Genomic DNA, 26,758 nt, shown 5'->3' with positions numbered 1-26,758 from the left:
TACCAATACTGACATCAGTACCAGATGCCGATACCGTTACTGATACCACTACCAAATGCTGATACCAACAATGATAGCAGCACCAGACGCCGATACCAACACCGATATCAGTACCAGATGCCTGTACAAATACTGATATCAGTACCAGACGCCAATGCCATTACTGATATCGGTCTCAGATGCCGATAGCATTTCTGACATCAGTACCAGACTAAATTACCAATACTTGTATCAGTACCAGACGCCGATACCAGTACTGTCATCAGTACCAGGCACCAATACTATTACTGATTACAGTCTAAGATGCCGATACCAATACTGACATCAGTACCAGATGCCGATACCGTTACTGGTACCACTACCAAATGCTGACACCAACAATGATTTCAGTACCAGCCAATGCCATTACTGATATCGGTCTCAGATGCCGATACCATTACTGACATCAGTACAAGGCACCAATACTATTACTGATATCAGCCTAAGATGCCGATACCAATACTGACATCAGTATCAGATGCCGATACCGTTATTAATATCAGTACCAAAGGCTAATACCAACAATGATTTCAGTACCAGCCAATGCCATTACTGATATCGGTCTCAGATGCCGATACCATTACTGACATCAGTACCAGACACAGATACCAATACTGACATCAGTACAAGGCACCAATACTATTACTGATTACAGTCTAAGATGCCGATACCAATACTGACATCAGTATCAGATGCCGATACCGTTACTAATATCAGTACCAAAGGCTAATACCAACAATGATATCATTACCAGACAGTTACCAACACCGATATCAGTACCAGATGCCGATGCCATTACTGATTTCACTACCAAAGGCCGATACTACTACTGATACCAGTACCAGACGCTGTTACCATCACTAGCAACAATACCGGATGCCGATACCAACACTACTATCAGTACTAGATGTCAATACCAAAACACTGATATCAGTACCAGACACCAGTGAGCAATACTTCAGCACACCAAAGTGATGAGGACATGATGATACTGTAGTAAAATCCTCAAAGGGGGATTTCTCTTCAGCATGGCAGAGTGCTAATCCTATTTTAGAACCATCTTGCCTCCCGCAATAAACATCTTGAAGGAACACCAACAATCTTGTGTTCAGTCTGAGCCAGAATAATGAGAAAATGCCAATTTCATCTTTGTACTGTAGGCACATATTTATTGAAGTGAGGCACAGAAGCTGCAAAGGGCAAAAGTTAAGCTCACTCTGACAAAAGATGCCCCAGAGCTGTTTTATTTGCTTGTTGTATGTTGTAACACATTTAAATATAGAACGCATAACAAGGTCTGAAGGAGAAGTTGGCTCGGGCAACGGAGATATTTCTCACCCAACACCAGCTGAGAGACAGCGAGAGATTCTTGCGATGGAGTCATGCCGTGCCGTGAGTCACACTCTGGAAACACTCACTTTTAATTGTTTGTGGATGTAAGTCCAATGATCCTGTCTCATCATCGACTCACATCATATCTCCCACAATCGTGACTCTGCTCTGCAGTGGAATCACATTTTGGATCATGGAGTGAAATCAATTTATGAATTTGAGAGTGACAATTTATTTCACTTTAAAAAGTTATTTAATTTTGATTAGCTTTGCTTCGTATATGGACTGGAAAACTGAGAAAACTTAACCTGAAAATAACCACCTCACCAATTAACATATTATTTCTGGGTTGTTTATCCTCCTGGAGTCTCTGGTGGTTGCCTGGCAACTTCACAGTGACAACAAGATGCCTTGCTGTTTCCACCTGTTTCAAATCTTGTAACTAAGCTGAGCTAAATATCCCTTTGCTCAAATCCCACATGGAACCAGCATGAGAGTGGTATTCATTTTCCGTTTATACTCTCAGGAGAAAAAAAATGTATACAGGATTTTCTAAAATGTCAAAGTCATTTTTAAAGATGCCTTTTAACCAAATCAATTCCACACCATGTTCAAACCCAAGATTCTCTTTGAATATTTGCAATAGCATGCTGTTGTTTGAACCTTATTTAAAGTTGTATTTTTTGGGCATTTTAGCCTTTATGGATGGGACAGCTGAAGAGAGACAGGAAATGTGGGGAGCAGATAGAGGGGGAGGACATGCAGTAAATGATCAACGTTGGAATCGAACCTGAGGACTATAGCCTTTGTATGTAGGGTGCTTAGACTGCTAGGCCACCAGCACCCCCTGAACCTTATTTAAATATGGTATTTATATAAGACAGACATACTTATGATACAATAAAATATAAAAGTACACAATGTTCAGCAGGGGAGAGTGTTTAAGTTATTGTTCTGATATGCTAGTGTCAGTTAATGTTGCATTTTTCATCCATAAGCTTCCATTCATACACGAAGGTTTAATGTGGAAACCACAATATGTTTACCTGCCAGCTTGTTTTGTTATGCATGATGGCATTCTAAATTATTCAGTTGTATTTCACGGATAAAATATGAAAATATCAGTGATATTTCCGGAGACAGCACCTTTTCTATGTAGGACATTTATGTAACAAACCCAGCCCTCTGTGCTAGATATCAATCTTGTCATCCGTTTGTGGAAAAATGGCAAAAAAATTAATAAAAATAAAAAAAACTCCAGAAATGTCAGAGTGTTCATTTAAAGCTTCAAAAAAAGCAATCAGGTGGAAAAAAAAGTGTCAGAGGAAGCTCATGAAACACATTTTAAGCTTTGTCGACAAAGTGAAGAAATACATTTCCTGTGTTTCTACAGTTTTCTCAGCTCCTGTAAGTGTGTGGCTTTTCACGTAGTCTTTAAAGACTGCTACATCCCCCTACAATCATTTCCTGGATCCCACAGGAGAAGAAAGAAACAGATGGGGAATGAAACCGTTCGACTCGTCTATGCTCGGTTATGGGAAGGGGGAGCTGTGTGTGCGCCGTGTGTGTACATAAAAGACAGTGGTCTAAAGCATGCAGCACTCTGCCTTTGCGTGTGTCCGTTTGTTTATTTCTTCAGATAATGTTTACAAGAATGAGCCCCAAGGCGTGAAATGCCATTTTTCATGCAGTGCTGTGTGCGTGTGTGTGTTCACATGTGTGTTTGTGTAACTAAGAAACACAAGGTTGTGAGGGAGAGTGAACCTGTGCGTAGGTTGTGTTGTCTTCTAAAGCTTCCAGGAGGAATGAAAGAGGAAGTAATTGGCCATCACAGGGAACCTTTTCTTCAGAGGTGCAGTCACACTAGAGAACCTTTTCAAAGCATCTCTAACTGAATTTAACGTCCATTGAAAAAAAACATTGAGTGAGAATATTTCACCTTTTCTTTCTTTTGTTGTCAATTGATGCTACAAGGGTACATTTAAAAAAAGGATTACAGTACTTGTGTAATGTTAACCACCAAGTGTTTCCATACTGGGAGAAACTCCAAATCTGAGAGAGAAAAAAAGCTGCTCAGAAAAAAAGAGCAAAACAAACAAACCAAAAAGGCTAGTCAACGTATCTTTTTATGCTAATTAGCACCGTCAATCAAATTTCAACTACTAGTAGTCATGACCCAAATCTTTACCCCTTTATAGTGAGGTAAAGCTGTACTTGGGTTGAATGTAACATTCATTTCTGACTTTGCTTAAATACAGTTTCATATTGTTAGTTATTTCGTTTTTCTCTGCGTTTCCATCCGTCATCATTCCTGCAGTAGATTCACAAGCCCCACGTCGCCATCTCTCTAACCTTCAAAAGCAAACACTGTCAATACACTCATCTTCTTCTTCTATTGTTGTAGTCCAGTCATCAAACCTCAAGACGCAAGATCCTACTGAAGTGTTCAAGTCTGAGTTGAGTGAGTTTCAGTAAAGAAAGAAGAATCAAAGTCGAGCCAGAGTCAAGTCCTCGTTATTTGAGTAGCAGTCCATTTTCAGTCCGCATTAGTGAGGATTAATAAGTATGTGTGTTTACTCCAAACTATGGATTGTATAAACCATGACCGCCTGTGTTGGACCTTTTGAATGTGTGGAAAAGACATTTCATTTATTAACATTCAATTCTGACTGATCCTGTCAGCATGTCTGGAGACTTTAATTAGTCACATTGAAGTTACAGAACTGTCCCGTGCGTATATGTACACTGCCACTTTCTTAAGGGGAAGACATGCTCATAAGTTCTGCTGCGGTCAGATCAATGCAGGTGGCTAATTAACTCAAACATAAGTCTACTTCAATCAATCAGAATTTTAACTGACTACACATTGAACCCAGTGGTTGAGTTACTTTACTTGCTAACAGTAAAATATTTAGTAGTTCAAGCAACTTTAGCATCCCGCTTACTTTTCTGGATGCATCCTGGAGAGATGTCTTTTAAAAGTTTGAAGATGTCCCAGTTTTTTCCTCAATAGTTCTTTGACATATTGAACATGTTGCACTGCTTGCATGTGCTGTTAAATCTTGCAAAGTGAAACTTGTGATTCGTGACACCTCTATGCACATACAGGCTGGAACTGATGCTGAACAAGACAGTGCGTGAACGCACATGCAGGCAAGCTCACATGCCAGCTTTTGCTGAAAACTGACAACAGTATTAGGGTCCTTTACAAAAAAAAATTAAACAGTCTTATGAGTTTGAGTGTCCCTCTCTTATGGCCCTTTTCCACCGGCTTGTCTTAGTCCTACTCTACTCTACTTGACTCGACTCTACTCGGTTTGTGTTGTGTTTCCAGGGGCGTGGTACTTCGTGACAGATACCAGCTTTTCGTACCTGCTCTGCTCTGGTTCAAAGCGAGCTGAGCCGATACTAAAAGGTGACATCGACGGACTGCCGGCCACTGATTGGTCAGAGAATGTTGTAACCAGAGAGTCATGAGCGCACTCAACCTATGCGCTCAACACAGGAATCAAACCTGCCATTTTTAAAAAATGACATCAGTACTCTTTTGATCTTCTTTTGCTTTCCTCTCTCACTCGGCCTGCGACAAAAAGCCACAGACCGAGCAGCAAGTACACCATTGCCTCCATGTCCTCCATTGTTTGTGTTTGTGTTGTGTTCAAAATGACGTGAACGCAGTTTCGCGCAGCTGTGTTTATGACGACCCCGCCCACCGTGAGTCGGTACTCGGGCTGGTGGAAAAGAAACCCAAACCGAGTGGAGTCGAGTCGAGTAGGGCTGGAACTGTGTAGTGGAAAAGGGCCATAATATCTGAGTCCACATGTAGTCTGTGCTCAAGTCCAAGTCGAGTCACGAACCCTGTGAATCCTGTGTCCTGGTTTTCAGTACAAGGACAATGACGTCTTAATTTATAGAGACAGCTCAAACACTGAGTCTAAATATTTGAAAGACCACACCAATCATATAAATACACAATATGACTGTTAGTCATTTCAGTAAATAGCCTCTTTAGATTTTTGAAGCTTTCATAAACAAGTTTTTCAAGCTTATTTTACCAATGTCATCACATCCTTTACAAAGTTTCTCACACTAACAATGATATAAATCATCAAAAATAGTCCATCAATACCAAATTCTGCTTTTAAAGTGCTAACCAACAATAAACTACTATAATTATAATCCAGGGGGGGTTTAGATTTTACGAAAGTTTACCAATTCTCTCAGGATTCGATGACAGACAACAGTAAAAATAGCTTTTTAAGTAGGCTCATTTCATGTAGACTCAAGCTGGGGAGGTATGCAGTCTGGTTGGCTGTGATACACAGCAGCTCCGGAGTTCTGTCATTTTATGAGCGCTTTAAAGACTCCTGCCAGGAAGGAGGGAAGATTTAGAGACAGCAGAGAGGGTAGCCAATCCTCAGTGCTGTCCTCACGTCTTTGGTCACTGGTGTATATTGTCTTCTAAAATGGCATTAAAAACGGTGGGAGCCCATTCCAGCAGACAGCCGAGCCTTTTGAAAAACAGCCACACAAATTTAAGCTATAGTTTGGAGTCTCTGGCAGCGTTGCCTCCAAATCTCCTGTTCCATTTAACTGTCACATAATGGCTGCGGTGATGAACTGCTTCCCTTGCCCTGCACTCAACCGTTCCCTCCTGCTCTACAGTAACAATAGAACCCCCTTCTCCTTAATATGCCACCCTGTGACTGGAGTAAAATATGAAGAGTCGTCTTTACAAGCCCCTCACTTATCCCACATTACACTTCCATGCCTGCAGGTGAAGCCGCGAAGCTGTAACACTCGGTAAATACAACATACCAGGGGAGAAAATGAAGGGTATGGCAAAATAAGAGATGGGGGTGGAGAGAAAACTGCCCCCTTGAATACAGCAATTAATCAATTAGCCGGAGCGAATCAATACTCCCCGCCCAGCTTGGCAGGGTGACAGCACTCAGGTGTAATTAAAATTGTAACTATTGACAAATCAAGATGGATGGAGCGCTCCCTGCCTGTTCTCCCCAGCTTGAAAGAGAGAGATTATCTTTGTGCGACCAAAACACGTCAGGGAACAGAAATGTGAAGGTGTAAGAGAGAGAGAGTTGCTGGATGCAAGGTGCTAGCAAGAGGAGTGTGCCAGATTTGGGGTCAAGTGTGAGTAATGCCACGGGTCAAAGCCTCGCTTCCAAACATTCGTCTCAATCCGTCACCTTCCATCATGTTCGGGTCACCCGCGTTAAGTAGACTGTTAAGAACATTAAGTGAACTGGTCATGTGTGAAGTGCATCCAAGAAAGTGAAAATGAAGATGTTGATCTAACAAACCTACATTAAGGGAAGCTGCTCAAGTGTGAAGAGTGAAGAAGAGTGGAGGATGTATGCCTCTTTCTTAAAGCTGGCAATCAAAGTAGAGAAATCCATTAACAAGTGAGATCAGATGAAGAATTTTCACATGTACCATAAAGGGAGCTAGTTGTAGAGTTGGAAAAACACCTGACATATGAAGTGATCTGGGGCTTGTCACTTCTGAAGTGATGAAAACCTCAGAACAAGTTTCAAATGGAGCTCTCTCTTCAACTCGAAATAATCCCTGATGCTGGCATCACCTTCTTCTTCTTCTTTTTCTTTCGGCATCTCTACCTCTTGATGTGTCGCTTTTCACACATGAGAAGACTTTGTGAAGTACATCTTTTGACAAAAAAACATTTCACCGATGGCTGCTGTTTACATGGTGTTTGGCAGGAGTCAAAAGGAACTCTTCTAAAAGCGATATCAGAGGCGTCCATGATCAATGTGCAAATACCAGCAGAGAAGGTTTTTGTTTTTTGTTTTCTTTGAGGATGCCAGACGTGCCGTATTGATGGAACCATGCCTTAAATCTCGGGAGTCTGGCCCTTAAGCGTCGAACAAGGACAAGCAAAAGCAAACAGGATTGTTTTAAAGAATTTTAAATGAGGTCAGCCTTCAAAGCAGTGCCAGGAAACAATCATTTACTGTATTGTTAAAAGAGGAGGAAATGTTGGCTGCACACGGATGATGCACTGAGAAGACATCTCATTATGACATCCACTGTTTGTAGCTCTCAATCAATGCAAAGTAGAGGCTTTGGCTAATTACAGAAAACACCGGCTATCTAACAACTGCAGAGGCAGATATGTTTCATTTAGTATAGCCTTCTTTAAAAGCTCTAGAAAGAAGAGCCAGTAATTGCCAGACGTATGAAAAATTCAAACATTTTTTCTTTTCTGTCTAGTCAACTGACAAGCGCAAAAAAATGGGGCTGGAAAATTGAGAGATTCAGCGAGAGTTCTCCTCAAAGAATTCAACATATCAGACTCTGATGGCCAGTCTCTCCCATTATGGCGAACACTCAACATCCAAGTTTACTGTCAGACTGAATTATATTTTATGTTCCTTGCATTTCCAGTCCAATTTAACTCTCCCCGTCCAGTCGCCATTTCCCTTTTCTTTGTATTCAATTTATCTGCAGTTAGTTTTCTTATTACAATCATTGGGATTTAAAGAGACACCTTTCATCTGTGACTTATCTGAGTTCAACATTTTGTCTGTTTACACCATAGTGCCTTCGTCAGTCAAGGACAGTTTTGACTCCTGTGACAAAAAAACTCCTCAGTCCCCCGATGAGTTTTCAACTTCAAGTGGTAACAAGATATGTCTCGACCTTATTGTGAGTTCTTTGATTTTGCTGGAGCTGAAAAACAAGACACTTTTGAAGTTGGAACACCAGGGACAAGCCTAGGATACGACAAAGAGTCGAATCCATTGGGAGAGAAACTTGAGGCTGGAAAGAAGGGAAGTGATGGACTCCAAAAGTGACTTTCCCAGGAGTCGCTGATGTATTAGGAAATCTCTTTTTGTCAGTTTGTGTCACTTTTGTGCCTCCAAATCATCATTCTAGGACAACTGTCTGGTATGGTGAGCCATGTGAGTAAGAACTCAACTAAAACTAAGGTTGGAAAACTTAACGTTCTTTAAAGTGATACAATCTGTTTTATATTTACAGTAGTTAGAATCAAATGCAGAAGTGCTTAATAAAAAACAAGTACAGAGTCACATTATCAAATCAGAGCTGCACCTAGTGAAGAAGAAAGCCAGAGGGAGCGAGCAGCAGTGGTTGTTAGAGGTGACATATCACGCTTTTTCATCAATATATATTGGTCTAAGAGGTCCCCAAAACATGTCTTTAAAGTTTATGCTCAAAAAAACACATTGAAATCAGATTTTGGCATGCCTGAAAAGCCCTCTTCTTCAGTCCTCCTCAGAACACTCTGTTTTCTCTCTGACCACGCCCCCTCAGGAAGTGGATGTGCCTCGGCTCTCCAGCACGTTGATCTAATGTTTACATGTTGGCTGAATATACACGGCTGCTCAGAGATCGCGTTACTTCAACCCTCTGAATCTGATCCAGAATCTGATCCTGACGGAGAGGCGCCTGTAGCAGGACCTTTCTGAACGATTGGTCATAGATTTAGTGTTTCTTGTTGTTTTATTTATCAGTATGTAGACGTGTGTCTTGGTACACAGCTACGAACATGTAGCTATGTGGCTATGCTAACTAGCGCTAGCACTTATCCATGATAAATATTCACTAGATCTTCAAATCTGCAGATGTGGGGAGTAAAACCGACCTCCGCCAGAAAGGCAGCGGGACCTTTTCTGAAGGATTGGTCACAGATTTAGTGTTTCTTGTTGTTTTATTTGTCAGTATGTCGACGTGTGTCTTGGTACACAGCTACAGCTACGAACATGTAGCTATGTGGCTATGCTAATTAGCGCTAGCACTTATCCATGACAAATAAAAATCATCCACTAGATCTTCAAATCTGCAGACGTGGGGAGTAAAACCGACCTCCGCCAGAAAGGCAGCGGGACCTTTTCTGAAGGATTGGTCACAGATTCTGTGTTTCTTGTTGTTTTATTTGTCAGTATGTTGACGTGAAAAACGGAGGGGGGATTCAGTATTCTATGGGCTGAACAAGCTCCAAGCTCTGACTCCGTGACAGACCGGATATTGTTGTTACGTAACAAAAACACTGAAGTCTGAAACGGCTCGTTTTAGACACATTTATAGAAAGGTGTAGAAATCAAAACAGGGGCATTCTCTGGGGGTTTGTAGACATGCCAGGGAAACATATTTCAGGTAGAGAACCATTAAAATGTCAATTTTGCATGATATGTCACCTTTAAACACAATAACAGAGTAAACTGAACACTGTTAACCCTCCTGTTATGTTGCGGGTCAAATTGACCCTTTTAAAAGTCAATTTTAGGAAATATATGCCCTCCAAACCAGCTAAATGCAGCATAAAAACCTGGGCAGCATGTGACAGAGGAGGTGTCGTGTTAATTTATCAACTTCAATCGCTTCATAAAAAAATAATAATTCAAAATGTAAAATAAAATGGACAAAAATGTATGTAATGTAAAACTATTGTATTTATATTTAGGGCTTTCCAATGTACATTAAAAAAAGTTTCAACATTAATTTGAATGAAAAACGAGTGAGTTATCCTCATTGAACCATGTTCTGAGAATTAAAGAACACAAATGGACTAAATACTGATTTAAATGGTTAGTAATGGAGTGAATGAGATTAAAAAATGTTTAGGACCAAGCACCGAACCTGGGGCGACAGGGCTTACTCCATTGCTGCCCCTGCCCTCTGGAACTCCCTCCCCACACACATACGCAACTCCACTGACCTACAAACATTCAAATCCCACCTCAAAACACACCTCTTAACACACCTCTTCAGAACTGCTTTTAATTGTTAATGTTTTTATTTCCACTGTGTTTCTAACTTGTTTCTTTTATTGTGTGCTATTTGTGAAGTGTCTTTGAGTTCTGTGAAAAGCGCTATATAAATAAAATGTATTATTATTATTATTATTATTTAATGGGATTTTTTTGGGGTTCTGACACTTAACAATAATTGAATATGCACCGGGTCAAATTGACCCAGGAACATTATTGCTGTTCCAGAGAAACGGACATAACAGGAGGGTTAAGGAAAACAAAGCAGAGAAACAGAAACAAAATAAGTTGGTCAATTTTTTTTTTCATAGCAACATTACTGCCTGCTGTGTGTCTCGCTGCTCCGCCCTCTGTCACAGGCACTACACCGCTAACTGTTCTTATTCATAGGTCAGAAATACTGATGTTTTTTTAAAGTCTGTTGTGGACAGAGATGAGCAGAGACAGTGATATCACCTGGTCTCTTTAGGTTTTATGTTAGTCCCAACCAGCAGACTGTTGAGCGGGAGCTTCACAACACTGCACAATGACTGTCAAATAATTGAAGAATACAGATGGAGAGCACACAGCAGATAAACTCACCACTACAAACTTTGTCTGGATAATGAATGATGATTCTGAAGAAACGTTTTATTCAGCAAATCCTATTTTACATTGTTTGCCTTTCATCACTATTAAAAGTATGTCAAACGTTCATCATTTGTTCTCAATGACATTTTCTGGATCAGCACTGTGTGCAGGCTAGAAATCAAATGTAACTAAATTAACCATTTTGGGTTCTGTGAAGTTCAATTTTTGCTTTTGTGGTATTATTTGGAAATTCAACATTATTGGGATTATCAGATCTGTATAAGGCCACAAGCTGGGACATTCAGGCATTGTGCAGCTGTTATCATTGTGTAACTATATGGGGTCCTAGAAGTTTAAAGGTAGTGCTGGGTCACTCAGACCTGGAACATGACATGAAGTTCAAAGGTAGTGCTGGGTCACTCAGACCCAAGATCGTGTAACATCATTGTGAAGTGTATAAATACTGAGTTTGATCTATCAGTAAACGGGCCTCAGACCATCAGACAAGACTGTCATTTTGTTCGAGAATATGCTACAACAGTATCAACACAGGTATCAATATTGTTTGATTTTTACTGGTAATGTATTTAAATTCAGATTTCTGGTATAGTGGACCTCGCAATGTTGTCAGGTTTTGTAATCTAACACATTTTGTCATCTGCATCCAATCGGTAAAGAAAGTGTGTAATCTGGGAAGCTTAGAGATAAATGGTTTAGGATGCTGAGGTGCAAAGGATTCCAGCATGTGTCATACATGACGCTGCCTCACCTGAGGGATTAGAGAGAGAACCTTCTGTGTCAAATTGTTAAGGCGCCCCCATGCGTAGGTATATTCAAATGTCATTAGACGACTGAATTGGCAACACAGCCTCCGAAAATAGTAAGCCCATTCAAACCTTGATGAATAAACATACTCATTCCTTGTATGATGTGTGAGTAATCACTCGTAACAGCAAGGATATCGTCTGAATGCATCTGGAAGCTGGGAGCAGAGGAAGTCTCGGGTTCTAATAGTTCTCTTCATTCCACGTTATTATTATGTAAAGCATAAAAATGTGTTCTCTCATCAAAACAAAGCACCCCACAAATCAAAGTTAAGGCAATTACAATCTTATTCCACCCTTTCAAATGGCAACAGCTGTTTCCCTTGGTCAAAATTGCTGCATAATTGCACACGGTAGCATATGGTTATGGCTGATTAATTCAACTGGGGGTGAAGGCCCCATTATTCCTGCATGGGATGGGTAAATAGGCATTGGATCCAAGTGCTGGAAAGATGGGTAATGGGATGGCGAAAAAGGGAATGGGCCTTTGATGAGATGTCTGTTAAAGATGGCGTGATTGTCAGAATCGATCAGGCCCTCCACCATCCCCATCTCAGCCATTAAATTGATTTGCTTGTCATCCAGCTTCTTCAGGAGAGAATCATGCCAGTGGTACCAGAACTGTGCAGAGAAAAAGAAGGCTGAATCCATTTTCAGTCACAGAATATACAGCTCAAGGCATTTTCAGTGAAACGTCCCTTCATAAGCTCAATGAACCGGAGACGCAGGGTTGTCTATCCCCATCTTTGTGTTCACCCAGCACTGCAGGGACATTGTTATAGCCCCAGGGGAGCCCAGTGTGTGGCAGCATGATAGGTATGTGATGATAGCTGCAGGACTGAATACTGGCCTTTGGGTTTTGGATTTGGCCACTTGTACACAACCACTAATATATGCATACAAATTCACAGCTCGCTTACACATAACACCTCCCCCCCCTGAGGAGCAGCAGTTACAGGGTTCAGAGGTCGTTTCCCAAGCCCTCAGCCAATCTGAGAGCCTTTTTTTATTATAAACACAAAAAGATCCGGATGAGTGAGTCAGGTTCGGGGCCTCCTGATGCGAGTGTCACTCCACGGTTCACACTCATTTCCATCCAGCCAAACGAGGGATGATGCTGGTAAACAATCCTTGACTCCGTCTCCCCCCTGCCTGTCGCCGCATGCATAATGGCCCTCCTAAAGAGCAAGGGAAAAGTTCAAGTCCATAATCACATCCGTACCTCTGGCTTATTATTTTTCTAGAGGTCATTCTGGAGCCCACTTTGAAGGACATGTGCAGAAGTAGTTCTCGCTCACTTCCAGGCGGTGTGCTACTGAATCTGACATGTGGGGTAAGAGTGCAGACGGCCTCCAGGTGCTAATTTGGGAGCGCAGCACCGTGGGTTACTTTGGCTTGGCAGACATGGAAACACAGGATACACTCTCACCGCAGCAATATTAAAACAATGTTGAATGCCTGACTGTAAATCCTTGAATCTATTCTCAGCACAAAACATTGTTCAGGCCAAACCTTTATTGCTGCGACTCACACATGGTAGATCGAAAGTAGCTGCGGCTTCAAAAAGAATACAGGCTTTGGTGCTCTTGCTGAAAGCCGAGTACAATACATGTGTAAAATATCAGTGTTCTCCTGACTGTTCATCAAAAGGTAAATACTACCACCTGTATATAGAAGTGAACAAACATGAAAGCTAGGCAGTGGAAAAGAAACATATTCAAACCACCTCCGTAAATGAGACCTACAGAAGACAAAAATATTCACTCAGATACAGAATTTGTTCTTTAGCCCAAGTGTGCAAAACTGTAACCACAGAGAGACGACAATCAACAATCCCAGTCTAATCCTCTTCAATCAGTGCCCCAATTAGGACATGTCGCTGAACAATGATGAGCAACTATACCACTAGAGCCAAAAAGGGATACAAGAGGTCCTTTTGTTTTTTATTGAAAGGAAACAAACAGTTTTCATGCCGACAGGTCATTCAGCATTGACCCTTATCCGTCACAGTGTATGATGAGAATTCCCAGTCTGCCCAGAGTGGCCTCTTTTTCCCCAGAGCCTAAATTAAAAACCATGCAGAGACAAATAGGACAGTCCTGGCAAACACTACCCAGACTCTTTTGTGCCATGTTCCAGACAGTGGGCAAGATGGCAGCAGCTTAAATTGGGACTATGTGTGAATAAGGGCTGCTACATCCTCGCTTCACTTTAACATTCCTTGTTCTGGTCAAACCGTCTGGGCTGCACGGCACTTAGTGCAGAGAAGAAGAAATGGTACAATCCTAAATCTGCCTCTTTGCAATCCAATAGTCATTTTCGGAGGGGGTTACATAACGGGTGTTTCAAAGAGCAGGACTGACTGAAATTTTCGGATTAAAGTTCTTAGAATGTACTCCATGAGATGAGGGGGGAGAAATGAAAAGTGGCTGGCATGCCGATGAGGGAATTTGCAAGCAAATGCGGTCACTGAACAGACAGCTGTGAAATGGCATTGATTATGCCGTGCTATTGTCACCTAAAAGCTCCCTCTGAGGAGCGAGCAGACGCTAGTGCCACCAATTTTATATCACTTTGCTGAAGCACACTGACCTTATCTTTTCCTCATGCATTTAAGTATTTAAGCCAGAGTGGGGTTTTTCTTTTTAATTTTACAGCCTGAAAATCCAAAGTCCTCTAAAAAGGGCATCCCTATCCTAACACAGTTGTTGTTGCGTGACTTGGAGAGGTTTTTTAAAGTCTGTATCAATGTGAAATGTTCTCAGTAAAGCAGCAGTGTATTTCCTTTGTGTTTTCTGAGGGTTTCCAATCAGTCAGATACAAGGAAACTATCAGGCAGGCAGTCAGCCATCAGTAAGGATTTAACATGTGCCACAAACTTTCTCAGCAGGATCTGGCTCTAAAATCTACTGGGAATTTAAACTATGAAAGGGGATGCACTCATGGGGCTCAGTTGGAAGCTGCCTGCAGTGTGCTGCTTCTTCAAAATACAGCGAGGAGGCTCAAGTTCAAGGGACACATCTTTGAGGTGGTAGATATTGAAAAATGTTGCACAGCCTAAAATAGCCAGGAACAGGATTTTACCTCTCCAGAAAGTTAGAGCAGTTTTACCTTTAAATATGATGATAACAAGGTTAACCAGGAATAAATAAAGTGTTGAGCGTGCTCCCGAGTGACTAGTTTCTTCACTTTTTAAACAGAAATTCAAATATTAACTGAGCGACTTGTCAAAGGTAAGAAAACAATCATAAAAGCAGGTAAATTATGTCAAATTGGTTTGCCAGCTAGCACAACCAACCCAGTCCCCCTGTCAGGTTAATGTCCACATACCTGTGCTGGTTATACATTGCTCTGATAAAGTGGTTCAACGCCATGTGCTTGTTTACATCAGGGTAGTAGAGCATTAAAGCTGGTGGCAGTAGCCATTAACTAGCGCTACAGCCCCAGCTACTGGCAGATGGCTGCACTACAGCTTAGACGCAACATGTGATTGGCATTTCAGCCTGCAACAATCAAGATCTAGGGGCGCCGGCGGCAAAGCAGTCTAAGCGCCCCACATACAGAGGCTACAGTCCTCGTCACAGGGGTCGCCGGTTCGATTCCCGGCCGGTCGACCATTTCCTGCACGTCTTCCCCAGATTTCTACTCCCCACATTTTCTGTCTCTCTACAGCTGTCCTATCAAATAAAGGCATAAAGCCCCAAAAAATATAACTTTAAAAAAACAAATAATCAAGATCTAAATAATTGGTTTAACCGACGTGTAAGTCTAGCACTCACTAGCGAGGGTGATGTCTAACTGTTAGTGGACTAAGCGTCTTCAGTAGTGTAAAGCCTGATTCATACAGCTGAGTCCTTAACCATAGCATATGTCACGGGTTCCCAAGCCTACGCACCTTGCCTGACATGCACCTCCTCAAACATGTAACTACACATTAAAACAAAGCAGACTGCAAGCCCTCTGATTGGTCCGCTACTTGGCATTGTATTTCCTACATTTAAAACATACTGATATCGCTGCAACTGTCCTCTGCAAACACAAATTCAGCCCAAGCGGCAACCTCCAGTCTCAAACTATGAAACCCATGAATATGTGTTTTAAACTGCAATCCATCAAGAATCCTCTTGAGGGATTGCAGTTTTTGAAAAAGACGATCTTTGCAGCATTAATAAACATGTTTACAGCCTGGTTCAAAAAACGGCTTGGCTCTACATAGCTCATTTCTCTATCGGCACACACTGTACAGGGGGGTGAATTTTTTCTGACGCAACGATTCAGAAGATATTGAGATTACAAGTTTTTGCCCAAATAAGGACATGACTGATGCTCAAACTCCGCCTCTTTACGTCACATTATGCCTGGTTGAGTTCTGCATTTCCAATATGGCTTCCGCCGTCAATTGGCTTCAAAACAGCGCTCAGGAACAGATGGGTGACGTCACGGATACTACGTCCATTATCTATACAGTCTATGATTCAGCCACCAAATAATTGCAGAATGATCACAATGAGCAGCTCAACATTTGTTAGCTCCAACGCCAACAAAATGCGCTCAGCATAGTAGGCTACTTTGGCGTAGAGTCAACGCATAAGTGTAAACGAAGCTTTAACATTACAAAGTAGCTCCCTAGATGCTGTTATATGAATCCATGCACCTTCTTCTTACATCTTAACAACTGATGTTTCATTGTTGATTTCAAATTTGAGCCAGGTTTAACTTTATGACCTCTCTTTTCATCAAGGTCATCAAAGATGATGTGTGTTTTGAATGAGAGCAAACTACATAGCGTCATATCAGCAATCTAAGGCGCCTCAATGGTTCCTGAAATATGGGACATTTTCCAAAACAATCCAAAGACTTTGATAATGATGAACAGCATACTGGATGCAGGAAAAAAAATCTGACATTGGCAGACAATGACTCTGGTGTTGCTTGAGCATGTGCAGAAAACATCCTCAATGAGGCTCAGACAGAAATAAGCCAGGCATTCAAGCAATGCAAGAGGCAGCTTTAGTGAGGGTCGGCTGGGTCAGCTGCATAAGGCAGTCTATGAAGACACAAGATACAGACCTGGATGTCCAGTTTGAGTGGCAGAGCGAGGATCTTAAGGGCTTCAAAGGCCAAAATATAGTATTATGGTGAGGTATTCCACTATAGTAGTGCAGTAGAAATGAGTGCTCACAAATAACTTCAGTTATAGCTCAACATATACAGACGTTCTTACAAAGTTACTTCCTTAAGTTCTTTTAATATGGGGGATTATCCTGTTGACAGTCAGACGGCATGGAAAATGTCAAGCAACAAACTAAAGGCAAGAAAAGCCGACTAAGTTTGTCAGGATGTTTCAGCGTTGATTAAACCTTGATAAAGCCGGAAACAAAGAAGCTTGACACAAATTCACACATCTCGACACTTCCCTCCCTTCGCTCCTCACACATTTACATGGCTGAACAAAAGGCGGCGTCTTCAAAAAGTGAAAATGAGGACACAGCGGGTCCTGACAGGAATGGTTGAAGCACTAAATACGCCATGATGACACTTTCTTGTCACAAATATTCATATTCGTGATGAACAAAGGGCCGTTCCATGCACTGAAAAAAGTGACAATGCTCTCCATGCAATGTGATACACACTCTAAATTCTTATCCGGGGGTTTGCACTGGATATTTTTGCACCTCCGTTTGAATACTAATAGAATGTACTTATGGCAGAAACAAATAAAGTGCAGTGACTAAGCTGCTGGGGGCTGGTCTGTGTTTCCAGGGGAAGGAATGTGAGAAGTGCTGAGGTGTGTTTACAGCCATCCATAGGTGAATGGTTCACAGAGGGGTCTTTTAGATTCATTCACTTTATCCTTCAGGCACAGCTTCACTGAATAGAGCACATATAGGAGCACTGCGGTGAGGACTCATATGTGCTGTGAACTGTTAGTGCACATACAATGAGTGACTACACCGGAGTGTCACTCAAGGTCTGTTAGCTTGTCGCAGATCTCTTGGTTCTCTCCTGGCTGTCACATAATGCTGCTTTTGTTAAAGCTCCTGTGAGGAGTTTTCGGCTGGTTGTTAAGCAGACGGAGTTAATGTGCATGCTCCTATATGACACAAAAAATTCATTGAAGACCATTAAGAAGATCAGTGATTATATCTATAATAATAATAATAATAATACCTAAGTTTTATATAGCGCTTTTAAATAACTCAAAGACGCTTTACAAATAAATAAATAAATAAATACAAATAAAGACATACAAGACAAGCAGACGACAAGGGAAGAGGTGGAAAAATTTATGTGAGGGGAATGCCTGTTTGAAAAGGTAAGTTTTTAACTGTTTCTTAAATGAAAGGAGTGAGTCAGAAGCCCGGATGTGTGGGGGGAGAGAGTTCCAGAGGGTGGGGGCGGCTATGGCAAAGGCCCGGTCCCCCAAGGTACGGTGCTTGGATTTAATGATGGGAGTGAGGAGGTTGGAGTCAGAGGATCGGAGACGGCGGGAGGGGTGGTAGTACCGGAGAAGGTCAGTGAGGTATGGGGGGGCCAGGTTATTGAGGGATTTGTACGTGGTGAGCAGGATCTTGAAATGGATGCGCTGTTTTACGGGGAGCCAGTGGAGCTGTTGAAGGACAGGGGTGATGTGGTCTCTGGAGCGGGAGTAGGTGAGTAGCCGGGCAGCAGAGTTCTGTACGTATTGTAGTTTTTGTAGATGGGAGGAGGGAAGACCATACAGGAGGCTATTGCAGTAGTCGAGTCGTGAAGTAAAAGCATGAATTAGGGTTTCAGCAGCGGATTTGGAGAGAGTGGGACGGAGGCGGGCGATGTATACGGTTACCTGTAATGTCTGAAACCACTTGTGGGGGTTAGGTGTCAGGTCACGTGATTAACCACATGCTGCAGACAATTCCTTCATGGCTAACTTTCTCAATCAGTGATACAGTTGACCATTAAAAATGAGCAGAATGAGATTTTTTTTCTTTGAAATCAAGGCACACTAATTACAGACGTACAGGACAAAACTAGCATAAACCGCTTAGTCCAGAGGGGGCGCCAAAAATGACACAAACTGAAAGTTCCTCACAGGAGCTTTAAGTCAGGGGTTCCCAAACTTTCAGCCCAGGGCCCTCAAAAAAACAGTGCCAGAGACTCAGGACCCACGCTGTTACTTAGATTAGTTAAATGTTACTTACAGCCATATGCAAGCACTAATAGGCCAATTCAAAAACAGACATTAGAAACTGAAAGCCAAAATACCATCATTTTATTTCATAACTATTTAAAAAAGGTTGAAAGCAGAATGCAATTAATCTTCATGTTTAGTCTGTAGCAGTCATAGGATAAGCACATTCTGATTTGCCGGTATCTTTATTTATACTTTTTATAAAAATGGATAAAATATACAATTTTAGATATTCAAGGGAGAGAAAAAAAGATCTTGGAAGAACCACTTTTTTGGATGGTATCTCGCAACCCTCCAATCAGTGCCTCTCAACCCCCTCAAGAGGTCCCCACCCCCACTTTGGGAACTAGTGCTTTGAGTGACTGATGGTGTTTGAATTTTAGTATGTTGATACATTTGTGAGATTATTTTATATGACTTACTCATAGGTAGAGTACAACAGAGGATTAGGGCTGCTTTAAGGAAGAAAAAAAAGGTTTTGGGATTAAATTAATACATTTCTGAGAATAAGTTTGTAACCTTACAACAGTAAAATTCTACATTTATGAGAATATACTCAGAAATCGATGAGATTCGGCGTGCTGGTGGCCTAGCAGTCTAAGCACCCACATACAGAGGCTACAGTCCTTGCAGCTGAGGTCACTGGTTTGACTGGCCATGACCATTTGCTGTATGTCTTCCCCCCACTCTCTACTCCCCACATTCTATCAAATAAAGGCAAAAAAGGCCCAAAATATAACTTTAAAAAAAAGAAATGATTGAGATTAAAGTGGGGATAAGGTTTTTAATTTATTTTAGTCTATGGTTAGCCTTTATCTTATTTTGAAGGGGAAGATTTGACGAGCATCCAGCCACATGCTTTAAAACGAGGGCGCATCTTGTGGAGTTATACTTCAGTACAGGTCTCACAAGTGCACCTCTTCTTAATAACTATTCTACTGACTTGACCTGACCTTGAATACATCATAATATAATAATTAACTTTGTGTCACCTTGTTTTTTTGGCGAACTGGCTTTTATCCTGTTGATTTAAACACATCTTACAAAGTTTAAATGCAGTTAAAACAACAGTTTCAACCCCAAGTCAGCTGAAACAGCTGCATTTAGGTTTGATTTGATGCATAGAGCTGATGTGCTTGGCCATGCAGGATGTATTCCCCCACTGCAAGAAATTGTTTGCAACTTAAATTGTTCAACTGTAGCCAAACTTTAGACTTACTTGCATGGTCACCCATCGTCTCAAACAACTGACCACCTGAATTCTTCTTTGTGCAGTTTCATACCTGTTGTCAAAGCTTTAACAGACAAGTTCTGTATGTTTGTGCAAAAATTACGTTTGACTCAACTCATGAACTAATGTTATGTCACAGAACCATGAGACATGATAGCAGTATCAATAATCTCAAATGTTATTGATTTTCTGCTCTTGAAAAATAATGAACTGGGCCTTTATTGACCCCTTAGTTGAAATCATTGAACATTTCGTTTTGTGCTTTTTAAAATCTTTAATAGTTCTTAAATTGTACGCCACCAGCAGGCTCTTACTCATACCTTATTTCTAACAATGAATGTGTAGACATTTCAGAACACCGACTGAGTCCCACAGGGTCCCTATTAAAAACCCCCTTATCCTCTCCAGGTGACGGTTATTGGGGGAATGTGTTCAGATCAATAAAAAACACCACTTGCAGGCGGTCTGGAAGTGCTTTTCAGAGAGGGAAAAAACAAAAGGTCTTTCAGTCACGCCTCTTCCCTGGTCTTGCCACTGCCAGAGACCTTGGGTGGGAAGTTTTGTTTTATTGAGCGCAGCACAGTGAAACTCCAGACGTCCCTCTGAGAAATCTATCACTGTACTTTGACCATGAGTTTTCTCTCACCAGACCTGAATACTAAAAGCAGTGCGTTGTGACCTTTTGGCAAAGTGCTAGCTGCAGGGTTCTGGGACGGCTTCATTTTCCCTTTTTTCCCCCCCTTCTCTTTGCAAGTTATTTCAGAGGACACAGCTGCTACAAGGAAACACGGATCCCTGGTCTGTCAATTAGGATGTGTGGCAAACCAGGGCATTTGTAGTCTGGAGACTTACTCTCAACACCGCTGTCTTCGCATATTACGCACGGTGCGATCTCAATCAGTTCTTCATCTTCTCGGTTCAGCTTCTGCCCATCATATCCGTTTGAAATTATTCGAGAAAGAGCACTTTTGCCTGCTACCTTTCAAAACAGTGACTCACATCAGAGATCACAGGAAGCTTTGATGTGAAGTCTTGATTTCAGGAGTTTCTTCATCTGCATACAGTGCCTCAGACACCTGCCATCTGTGCTTCAACTCGATGGTCTCAGGGATACACAGTGCACATAAATACATACGCCGACACAAGTGTGCATCTCTGTGGCACAAGTGTCCAACAATTCAGGAGAGATGAGGAGTGACGTCAGGGAAACAAAAGCAGTGGGAGCACAGGAGACTCACACTGCCTCGTGCATCTGTAGATTCCACCTCCCCACTTCATCTGAAAGCCATTGACCAGCGCAAGGGAAAATTCCCACTGCACATTTATGATTATGTGCCCTATTTTGTCGGCTGAGATAAGAATGCATCCAATTTACTTCCCTCCGAAAGAAGTCGAGAGGTGCTTCCGAACTGCATGCAATTCATTCCAGCCCATACAATTTCAGTCCAATCTCCTCAAAGATTTATAAAGTAGATGACATCCTTGACTTCAGGAACTGTGTCAAGGTCCAAGTCCAATATAGGAAGCTAAAAACGGACCGTCCCTTGAAAAATGTTGTGCATCCTAGACAGACAACAGCATGGAGTGGCTGATTTCGATGCCAGCCATGTCCCGGCAGGCCCCCGCACACTCTGTCAGAACCGTCCTCGTGGATGTTAATCTGAGTGCCACGCCTCTGACAGAATGAAGTCCTCAACTCCCGCTTAAAGCTCCTAAAGCCGAGCTGTAGCCAGTCAGGCCTAATCTGCAGACGTTGAGTGACGCAGAAGTATGTATGCCAAACATGACATTCCAATAGAGTGCTCCCCGACTGCTCTGCGCCTGAAATAGACGTGTTAAGAGATGACAAAACCAGCAGGCGAGCCAAGCATTGTCTCGGCATGACCTCAGTGAATAAATGGAAGTGAACAGTGGGACGGACCGAGCAGATCCTATAACTGTCACTTTGAACTTAACACCCAGACTGACTTGAAAGGGAGGCCTGTTTTTTTTTTTTTTTTTGCATGCTTTGATGAAGACTCTGCTTCCATGTCAGCATGCAAAAATAAAGTGTTTAGTGTTTGACTGTAGGCCGGAGAACTCACACTCCGCCTCTTTTAGTTTTAATGGTCTCATCTCAGATAGAGAAGCACTCTGCGTTTCAAACAAAGGCCCTCCATGGCTTCAACTGAATTTATTAACACCCCTGTTTCTTCTTTTTTCTTGCTGTGCACAATGATGATGAATGACGGCGTATGAAAAATCGTAGATTATCTGTCTCTCCTCAGCAAGCCTTTAAAGCAAGCCGTCGGAGCACTTTGGCCTGATGAAGGCCGTTCTCCCGTCGTTAAAAAGCAGTTTCAGTAGACTGGTCATTAAAATGTGCCAAGCGATGGCCGACACGTCCGTCCAGAGGCATGCTACTCGCCTCATCATGTTCTTTAATCATCGCATGGAAAGAGAGCAGCCCACACCGGGGTCACTTTCAATGAGCTGGTCTCTGAACGGTCTGAAGAGAGTCCAATTAAATCCTACATTTTTGACCCAGGAGCGACTGTGTAATGAAATCTGAGGGATGCTGCTGCTACCGGTCAGACTGAGCGGAGAGTCGGAGCGAGTGACTGGCAGTCTTCATTCCAATATCCCCTCCTTACATTCAGTAACATGCATGGATATTGCTATATGCAACCATGCAAATGCAAATGCGAAAAAAAAAGGAGTCTTGCCCCCAAGGGCCAGCGCTGTAAATAATGTGTTCTTACTCAGCTGTCTTGGGTAAATAAGCATGAAGAGAGAAAAAGAAGAGAGTGGGAACAAGCTACCAGAATCTGATACAAACAGCAATACAGTTACAAAGAGAGAGGGAGCAACAATGTTAGGTTTCTTAATCCCTGGGACACATGAGTTATCAATCTCCTGTAAATGTCAGGCACCAGGATATGCCCTCATGAATGATGGATATCTGCCTTGTTTGTTTTTTTTCATCTTCTCTACATTCTGTTATTGAGTGAGCGTCACCGGAGGCTTAGAGTCTATCTAGAGAGGTAATACTCCCTCCTTACAGTGGCAGCGATACCTGAATTCAAATCACAAGAGTGGAGAGGGTGCAGCAGAGAAAAGGGGAGAGCAGGAGTGCATTTTTTTTCTTTTTTTTTACCACGTGGAAGTGTTGGTGTAGCCCAAAAAAGGCGCTTCACAACACCTGAATGCAGGATTGATATGCTTAGTGTGAATTTCAAAATAAGAGGGTTGTGATCTTTTACAGACCAACCACGGATCAACTTTTTTTCCAACGTAACCATAAAGGTGATAGATTTTTTTTAGAGTTTTATGTTTGTGAGGAATACTTTAGAAAACTACACACATGATCGTTATAGAACTTGGTGGAGGGATTAAGCATGGGCTGAGGAAGAACCCTTAAAAGTTTAGAGTGGATTTGAACCTGACTCCCAAAGAAGGAACAAAATCAAACTCAAGTGAAAATTGCTTCATTCTGAACACAGACATCTTTTTAAGATTATTGAAGCAAAACAACCCTTTTAAGCATTTTTCTCCATTTCAACCAAGCCTCTCAAATCTTTAGTTACAGCATGCTGAGTAAGGAAGGGACTTAACAACAATATGGCTATACGTCGTCCAGACCTGTGCAACACAATAACTGTATCACTGGCGCCAAACATTGATGTTTTCAACTAAAAGTAACTGAGTGTTCACAGCACTCCAAAAAAACTTGCTTTCCAATATGACTCACAACATCAATACTTCTAAACTCCTCATAGTCTACTATTTCATGGTGGTCTTGCAATATTTCAATCATCGCAGAATCAGTTTATCCTGATATTGTCGTGAACGTGGGAACTGTATCAGGTATGACATATTGTGCCATATCATGTCATGTCGTGCTGTATCTCGTCGTTTCGTGTCAATTCATGTTGTGACGTGTCCTGTTCTATTGCATTGCATTGTATCTTGTATGGAATGCTATCAATAAATCAATCTTTATTTGTATAGCACCAAATCACAAGAAACCTTATCTCAAGATGCTTTTACAAACATAGGAGGTCCAGACCACTCTGTCAAATTATGTACAAATTATGGTATGCTAATTTAAGGTTGAGTTCGGTATTGTATCGCATCGTATCATACTCATATCGCGGGTTCCCTTGTGATTCCCGCCTCACGTGAACATGATAAATGCCCAGCTAAGATAATGATGCTTAGGATAAGGAGATTCTATGTAAACTGGTTCTTCTGGTTCTGAGAATAAACCAGCCATATAGAGCCGATGTCAGGCAGAGTTTCATGTAACAGTAGACTGGACTCTTGGCCTTGTCGGAGGTGAGCGCTCTCTGAGTGATTTCCTAGTATTCCATTGTCAATCTTCAATGTAGAGTGAGGTAGTAATTAAGCTGTACATGGCCTTATACCCCCTGAGGCATCCTCTGGAACCTATGTTGCTAAGTGTAGACCGAATGCACCTGCCTGACAGTCTGGATTAAAAAGGAAAGTTAGTCCCTTTAATCAGATGATGTCTTTAGGGTGCAACTGGACTTCCCTCCAAAAAAAAAGGATCAGCTATAATGATAACAGTTTGAGAGATGCAGTCATCTGTACAAACATCACATATAAACTAACACCCACAGGGATGTAACAGGGTAAACATAAGAGAAACAAGGCCTTAGGTTACAGTAGACTCTACCAGGCACCAGAGACACACTCTGAGTCCACACAGGAATATTAGGAGGGATCTTTTGGGATTATTAGGCTGAGAATTTTGAGTTCTACTCCAGCTCTACAACTCAGAATGAAAAAAAAACACACAACCACCGACTCCCAGTCCCTGCGACTGCCACGCTTGGCTGTTACTAGCCTCGTGCTCAGGGGGGAAACAGGCTGCATAATTCTCACAGAACCAATTAATTTCCAGCGTCCGCGTGCGCGCGCTCGCTTTTAATCGCTCATATCAATATGTATCTGTTTATTTACGACGCTTGTTTGCTGCTCAAAGTTTAATTTCACAGGGAGAGGGGGTTGATTAATTAATTAACACTCATCAATCAGATTAACATTTTTAACAGCTGGGCTTCTGATGACATATTCACTGCATATGTTCAAACCAGAGCTTTTATTTACACTTTCTAAACATTAGAACAGCTGCAGGGAGAGTACTGTGTGTTCATTATAAACCACAGTTAAAGCCACATTTGTCACATTAGAAATGATACACTCAACGACAAGCTCGATGTGGATAAAGTTCAGCTCCAAGTGGAGTTCAGGGACAGGATGGAAACATGGGAAAAAGTATCACCCAAATGTTTAATCAAGTAGATACGAGCAGCAAAGGGACTGCTCATGTGTGTGAGTGTGTGTGTCTGACCTGCCTGCAATTAATACAATGTGTGCATGTGTGTTGTATGTGTGGGTGTCGCAGTGATGTGGAGTCTAATGAGGAAATTATAGGGCTACGCGCGAAAGGCAAAGAGTAATGAACACATCACAGACCCGTTACCGGCTGAACGGAAACGCGGTCAAACATCCAACATAGCAGGAGAGCTACAGTCGGACACTAATGGGCCCGCGTGATGACTAATCGGCACCATGTCCCGCTGTCCCTCTTACCTTGAGCTTGCGTGGAGTGGATGAACAAGGAAAAGAATAAAATCCATGTGGCGCGCCACATCGATCTGCCCCAGGAGTCCTCAAACATGGTCCCAAACCGGGCAGAGTGGACAACAAGTGCCCGCTGTGCTGTGTCACGAGTCCCGGTGTGGTTCTGGCTCGTTGTCCGCCTGCTGACGGTGGGGGGGGGGGGGGGGGGGGGGGGGGCTCTGTGTGAGAACCGGCGGCGCAGAGCGCACCGATCCTGGGCGCAAAACAGACCCCTTACGCGTAGAGAAATTCGGTCAAACAGGGTCTGTTTTTGTTCAACAGTTGAAATGTGCTCCAATTCCACAGACCCTGCACTGATATTTTCCGTAAAAGCACCGAAGCAGCCTTAGTTGGTGTCTTTCAAGTAGTAGTACAGGCTCCAACTCACTCGTATGAATCCAGGTTAAATCCAAAAACACTCCATTTCTCGCTGCACCTGTAAGAAGCCAACCAGCACATCACACTTTTCCCTCCTGCGTCCTTAAGGTGATGTTTCCCTCCTCTTTCTACCTCTTGCTTTAAACTTCAAGCTCGTTGTCCGGAACCGAGTGGTTCTAGTTCTTCCAAAAAGCAGCGGGCAGACTTCCCACCGCGCGCTGTCAAGGTCGGCAATTTCAGTTTGACAGGAGCAGTGAGGAGGAGAAGTTGAGCAGTGAGGAGAGAGAGCTGGGAATGAGGGGCAGCGGGGGGAGAGAAACTTGCACGCAGTCACACTGTCATGGTCGGAGCCTGCCGTGGAAGGAGGAGAAGAGCCCGGCTGCCGGTGTGTGTGTGTGTATGGTGTGTTAGTGTGTATGTGTGTGCATTGGAAGAGGACGAGTCCAGGGTTCTTTATGAGGAAACATGAGGATGTAAAGTGTTGGCAGCGCAGCGCAGGTCGCCACCATGCGGCACAGCGCGGGAGCGCAGTGCTGGTTCCAATCCAGCCAAGGCACAGGATTTCCAGGGGATGATTTTATTGCTTTCCACATTACCAAAGGTGGAATGAATAAAGCTTTTTAAAGGAGCACGTGCTCTGCCTGCCAGGGTTTGGAGTGGAGTGGTGCTTAGAGTGCCGAAGGAGAAATCAGTGTAATGTTTCTGTGGGGATTTACAAGAGTTTATTGACCTTCTTGCATCTTTTTATCCCCTCCTGCATCATAATAGGGATTTATTTTTTTGGCTGCATTTTAATACTACCAAGGTTCACACT

General features: G+C 42.4%; 1 protein-coding gene across 2 annotated transcripts in view; it reads right to left on the bottom strand.

Moving 5' to 3' along the window:
- sdk2b (sidekick cell adhesion molecule 2b) overlaps window positions 1–25,677 on the bottom strand; it is a 486,503-nt gene extending 460,826 nt beyond the window's left edge. For both annotated transcript variants that reach the window (XM_034707425.1, XM_034707426.1), the window contains exon 1: window positions 25,537–25,677. In XM_034707425.1, the coding sequence (XP_034563316.1) occupies window positions 25,537–25,624 (88 nt within the window). In that variant the 5' untranslated portion in view covers window positions 25,625–25,677. The remainder of the gene's footprint in view (window positions 1–25,536) is intronic.
- Window positions 25,678–26,758: the final 1,081 nt, after the last annotated feature.

This window comes from Notolabrus celidotus, chromosome 18 (genome assembly GCF_009762535.1).
Source record: "Notolabrus celidotus isolate fNotCel1 chromosome 18, fNotCel1.pri, whole genome shotgun sequence".
Lineage (NCBI taxonomy): Eukaryota > Metazoa > Chordata > Actinopteri > Labriformes > Labridae > Notolabrus > Notolabrus celidotus.
The sequence above is the reverse complement of the archived record's forward strand: the minus strand, read 5'-3'. Positions and strand labels throughout refer to the sequence as shown.